Source organism: Polistes dominula, unplaced genomic scaffold (assembly GCF_049000335.1).
Source record: "Polistes dominula isolate Pdom_NZ unplaced genomic scaffold, Pdom_raw_medaka contig_12, whole genome shotgun sequence".
Taxonomy (NCBI): Eukaryota; Metazoa; Arthropoda; class Insecta; order Hymenoptera; family Vespidae; genus Polistes; species Polistes dominula.
In genome coordinates, this window is record NW_028301116.1 from 3,337,261 (window position 1) to 3,343,260 (window position 6,000).

General features: G+C 32.1%; 1 protein-coding gene across 2 annotated transcripts in view; it reads right to left on the minus strand.

The window, feature by feature from the left end:
• The window catches only part of LOC107066533 (protein-L-histidine N-pros-methyltransferase), a 34,877-nt gene extending 29,396 nt beyond the window's left edge, over positions 1–5,481 (minus strand). For both annotated transcript variants that reach the window (XR_016178103.1, XM_015321233.2), the window contains exon 1: positions 4,804–5,481. Coding sequence is in view for 1 of the 2 variants with exons in the window: in XM_015321233.2 (XP_015176719.1) it covers positions 4,804–5,106 (303 nt within the window). In the remaining variant the exon portion in view is untranslated. The remainder of the gene's footprint in view (positions 1–4,803) is intronic.
• Between the last annotated feature and the right edge of the window lie 519 nt (positions 5,482–6,000).

Sequence of the window (6,000 nt, forward strand, 5' to 3'; positions counted from 1 at the left end):
GATAAATCGTTGTTATCTTAAATATTAACAAGTTCAAATTATGTTTCAAGAATTTTCAGTTATTTGTTTATGTTCATAGTTGCAAAGAAGAGGAAGTGTCAAGAATAAAACACCATAGACTTATGTGTTCAAATTTTGTTGTAAATCACTTGAAAACGTAATCGATTGGTGATTCATTTTTTTATCGTTATCTTCCTTTACAATCTTTATATTATTATTTTTTTTTTCTACGGATCACGATAACGGTTATTTTAACCATGAACGTTCCTCTCAAAACGGCAAAGTATTTAATGAATATCGTTCAACGACATTATTTACATTGTCATTTAGCGGCTGCCATGCGTGTCGACTGTGATTACGGGAACGTGTTTATCGTATAAACGCGATCTATCTCTTCGACCGGTTATCATACATCGATCAAACAAGGATGCTGCGAGATCGACCGATTTTACTGATGGTTAGTGTATATTATTCATCTTTTTTTGCTTTTGTTTTTTTTTTTGCACATTTATTTATAGTTTTATTTTTATCTTTTTTTTTTATCGGCAACACTTCGTATGATAGGCAAGTATTACTTACAACAAGAACGATGATGATGTGAAATATATTTTTATTCTTTTGTCAATCAAATGTCGATCTTTAATCGATTTAATAATTTAATAATTTAAAATATTTTTTTTTGCTTTTTATACTAACAAAAAGTATTATTATTATCTTTAATAGTAAAAAATATCAAAAGAAATGAATTAAATTTTATTAGTCGTAAGTTACGTGGGAAGTGATTTAGAGGTAACAATATTTTATTAATAATTAATTAATTATTAATTTTATATATTTATATTGTATTCTCTTTCGAAAAAATAAATATATAAATATATATAAATAAATACAGTTATTCTTATAATATAATATTAAATATTTTTGTTTAATATTTACCGAAATTATAAATAACTTATGTTAGTGAAACTCATTTGTATAAAAATCTGATGACCGATAAGGGTTAATAAATAAATAAAGTTAGGGAGGGGTGGTATCGATAGCTAGGAAAATTAAATGAAGAAATATTTGTTAAAATATGATTAGTTTGAAAACCTAATAAAAAATAGTATCAAATCACGACATTATAATTATTATCAAATTTCTTATTTTCAATATTAACGATGAGTACGAATAATAGATAAAATAATTAATTAATTAATACATTAACTTGATAGAAGTAACTGAATAAAGTTAAGAGAGAAAAAAATATTTATAAAGTTTGCAAGAAAGAGAGAGAGAGAGAGAGAGAGAGTGAGTGAGGCTGAAAAAAGAAAGAGAGAAAGATAAGGGAGTGAGAAAAGAAGAAACCGAAAAAGCATAGGCGAGTAAAAATAAGAGTAAGATGCTTTCCCCTCAGGAGTCTCATCCATCAGTCACTTAATATTTCAAAGCAGCGCCCTGTGCCGCATCCAAACCATCATTCTTTCTCTCTCTCTTTCATATATATAAAGATAGGACGCAGTAGGAAGCACAGCTGACGTGGGTCCTCCTTTCCTCTTGTGACGCCATTTTTAAAAGCTTAAAACATACGCGCTAGCTTTTTAGACCTTTTTTCCTTCTCGCGCGAGTTACTTGCTTAGGGATATTAGACGAAGGATTCGGAAGGGTCTCGTCTCGTCTCGTCTCGGCAGTTCTCTTTTCCGAAAAAGGGGGAAAGAAAAGAAACGACGACGCGTTGAAGAAGATTTTTAGGCATGAGAGAAGAAGAAGAAGAAGAAGAAGAAGAAGAAGAAGAAGATGAGGAGGTGAAGAGGGAAGAGAACGACAAAGAAGAGCGTCGATTTCAACGTGGAAACCCTTCAAGCACTAACCTTCGCACGAATTTCAAATTTCTTCTTCTTTCTCCTTTACCTTTTTCTTCTTCAATCCTTAGACACCTCCATCCCAGAGACGAAAAGGGTCTTCTCATATACGCGAGAATCCGCTCAGTGACGCCCACGCGACTTGGTCGACCTTTCGAATCGATTTACGCGCACCGTCGAAGAAAGTACCTTCGTAACGTTCCAGATAAAGAGGGTTATTGTTTTTCCATGCTCGACTTGGAAAAAGGGAAGTAAAAAAAGAAGAAGAAAGAGGAAAGAGGAGGTTAGAAGTTTTACGAACATATCTTGATCTATCTATCTATCTATATATCTATCTATGGATCCGATTGATCGAAAGATCGATCCTTGGATCTATAAAATCATAAAATCCATACGGTTCACTGCTGTTTCCTTTTATATTCGTACGATGCCACACACACACACACTTCAACTTACTAAGTTTCATTCTACTTTTTTTTGCTTTATTCAAAATAAAGTTTCTAATAAGTTTCCATCTTTTCGTTCGACGTTCCTATAGCAGCTAACAACACACACACACACATATATATTACATACGTGCACATAAATGCATTTATATATGTGTAGGATAAACATCCTACGATTTTTGTGTCTATCTATGACTATCGCATTCATCAATTTTTATTGCTTGAATTTGGAAAAGTGTAGTTTTTATCAGCTATTCTACTCATAGATCATACCAGTGCCCTTTGTTATATATGGTAATAATATTATAATAAATAAACCCTACAATTATCTTACTCTTGAAACTGTGCATTGGTCTTATTCTCTCGAAACTTAGTTTTTTGAAGGTTTCACTTCTAAAACGTGTGATCTGCACACATGATATTTTATTTTGTTAGAAAAGATCTAAACGAACGTTTATATACTTGGTTGTTGTTATTGTCTTTTAAATGCAACCATTGTGTTTTAATTAACGCTTACATTATACTTTCCTCCATTTGTTTATCATTTCACTCGTTTTTAGGTCGAGGCAGAGATAACGACTCGTGTAAAAATATCCTACCGAGTACATATATAAGTTTTTTTTTTTTATTATATATTTAAATTGTTTTTGTATAAAACTTAAAACTTTTTAACCCACGTATAAGAGAGTTAACCATTATCGATCGTCAGATTTTTATAATTGATGATTTTCACTAAGTGCAAGTTGTAAATGGTTTTGGTAAATATGCAACAAAATTGTTTGATATTATAAAAATAACTTATTTATTATTAAAAATGATTTATTTTTTTTAACGTGTACTAAAATAAAATAAAAATTATTTAATTATTAATACAAAATTTGTTATTTCTAAGTCACCTCTTACGTGACTTCCGACCGATAAGGGTTAATTAAGATTGCTATTAATGGGATAGTAATCTCTATTAATTTTCTATTTAATATGAACTTATTTACTAAGAAATATTCTTTTGAAAGATAGATACGAAAAATCAAAAGCGTAGAAAAGACGTTACAATTGTAAATAGGGTGGGGGGTTTGAACCCATGTTTGGTTCACGCGGAACCAGACTTCGACAAGATGCTGGAGGCGCTTTCGGAGATGTTTCAGGAATATCGAGGACGTAATTATACCATAATTACCGAGCACGGTCTTGACTCTCGAGAAGGTTCGTCTGAGAAAAGCGAGGATAGACTCGGTGGTCGGCCTTGTGCGGTAATTGTACTAATTATTACTATCTCCTCTTTCCTCTTTCCTCTACCTCGACACGGATCTCGCATTTCCCTCCTCCTCCTCCTCCACTTCCCTCTTCTTATATTCCTCTCCTCTCGACCCACCCTCTTCGACAACAATTATCTACTGTTTGGTTAAAATTGTGTGTGTGTATGTGTGTGTGTATGTTTATGCGTTCGTTGTGTGTCAGATTTCAAAGAGAGCTCGTTTCTTTGTAAAAAAAAAAGAAAAGAATAATAAAATTAAGGGATCGACCTTCGTTAAAATTCTCCAGAAAGAAAAGAAAAAGAAAAAAAAAATGTACAAGCAGACTGAGAGAATTCATACAGCAAATTTTATCGTCAACATAATTTTTACTTTTGGAGTAAAATTTCTTTTTTTTTTATTATTATTATTTGTTTAGCAGGCTATAAAATAATTTTTTTTTGCGTCGAGAGGGATAAATATAATTTATCTTTATGGATGATTCACACGAGTACTTAAATATAAGCGATAGCGTGCGTAATACGCGACTCGTATTTTAATAAACATCGTGTGTATGTGTGTGTGTATTTGTGAAAACAAGCAAATAAATTTTATCAGCTTGTTGTGTTGAACGATTAAATCTAATTGTAAGAGATTTTGTTGGGTTGATAAATCCGATTTAATCAAAAATTCAATTGTTCGATTTAACAGTGTTTATCATGATTTTTCATACGATTATTGTTATAAATATTATTTTATAATTAATCATTAAAGCTTTTAAGATTAAACCTATCACAGATAATTGATATAATTTAATACTAATTTTTAAATAATAAAGTAATACAATAAATTTCATTTATAATCGTCATAAAATTAAATGGATCACAACTCTGTCCCTTTTAAAATTAAAAATTAAAAAAATTTATTAACTCGACCAATTGCGATACGAATAATGTTCTGTTATCATAGATACACATTATTTTAAATATACGTTTTTTTTTTTAAATATTTTACAATATTTTTGAAGTTAATGGAAGAAAAAATAAAGAAAGGGTACCGAAATTAGTCGAGTACGTTCCTGAAAGGACAGACGTGACCTCAGGCGGCGGGAATCATAAAACGCAGGCGCAACCGCATAAGAGGAGAGTTTCACATTGAACGTCTCTGATAAAGGACGAAAAGCAGATGACTCTGTCTTACATTAGCTAGTTTCACAGTATAACCTACATTTTTCGTTTAATTGAAATCAATTAATATCAATATTATCTAATAATAAAAACTAACCTGTCTTTTGTCATAGGCATCTAATCTCTCGTCGGCTCTTTGTTTATCATAAAGAATTCTTGCCAGGCTTCCACGTGGACGATAATTTCTTGAAACCGTTGTTGACATCATCGTTGTTGTTGTATTTGTATTTGTACTTGTGGTGGTAGTTGCAATCGATGATGAGCTTGTGCAAGAATTAACGAAACGTTTTGTTAATTGCTCATCGTCAAATTCATTTTCTTTAGTTTTATCCTTGCAGCAGGTAGACCTGTAGAGTTGTTGGCGATTAGGTTCGTCAGTGTTCTTCGCCATATTCAACATCAACACCAACACTACGATGAGAAACGGCAACGACAAAACAACACGACGACCTCGGGGACAACTACGACGAGGACGTATTTTTTAAAACGCGATCAAGAATTATACAAGAACATTATTTTTATCTTTATTTTTCTTTATTTATTTCTATGTCGTCATGACTAGGAACACGAACCAATCACCATAGACGATTTATACGATGTGCCGTTTAAAATCTATGTACAACGGTGACGCCTATATCTTCTTCCCTCTTTTTCCCTATATATGTATATATATATATATATCTCTTTCTCACTCAAGTTCATTCGGATATCTTTCTCTTTCTCTCTTTTACACTAGCTCTCGCGTAAACACGTCCCTCGTTAGCACGTGGCCATGTTGGCGGACGCATTTGACGCACCCTGGCGTGACTTCCAACAAATTTTCTTATTTTTCTTTGTCACGTATATCAACGCTGTCGGTAAGGTAAGAATCTTCAAGTCGACAACTGAGAGTTAACGGAGGCGCGAATTTTTGAAGAAGCTCGAATTTCAAATCTTTTTTGTCGGAATAATAATTATTTATTTAAAACATGATATTTATTATAAATGATTATTAGGTATAATCAAATAGATTTTTTAATTTGAATTCGCTTCGATCATTGAATAGAAAGAAATAAATCAAAGGAGGGTAAAATGAAAATACAATTGTTCTAAATATAACAGGGAAAGAGAGTACTTTTTTATGAATGCACTTAAGTATGAAAGAGAATAAGTGACAGAGATAGAAATGACGCGATCAGAGTTAAAAAGAGAGAGAGAGAGAGAGAGAAAAGAAAGGTTAAAGAACGCGTCGAGGTGAATCGCGGATTATCACGGCGTAGTTTGCATTGTTGGAATGCGCGATAGCGATTACAGG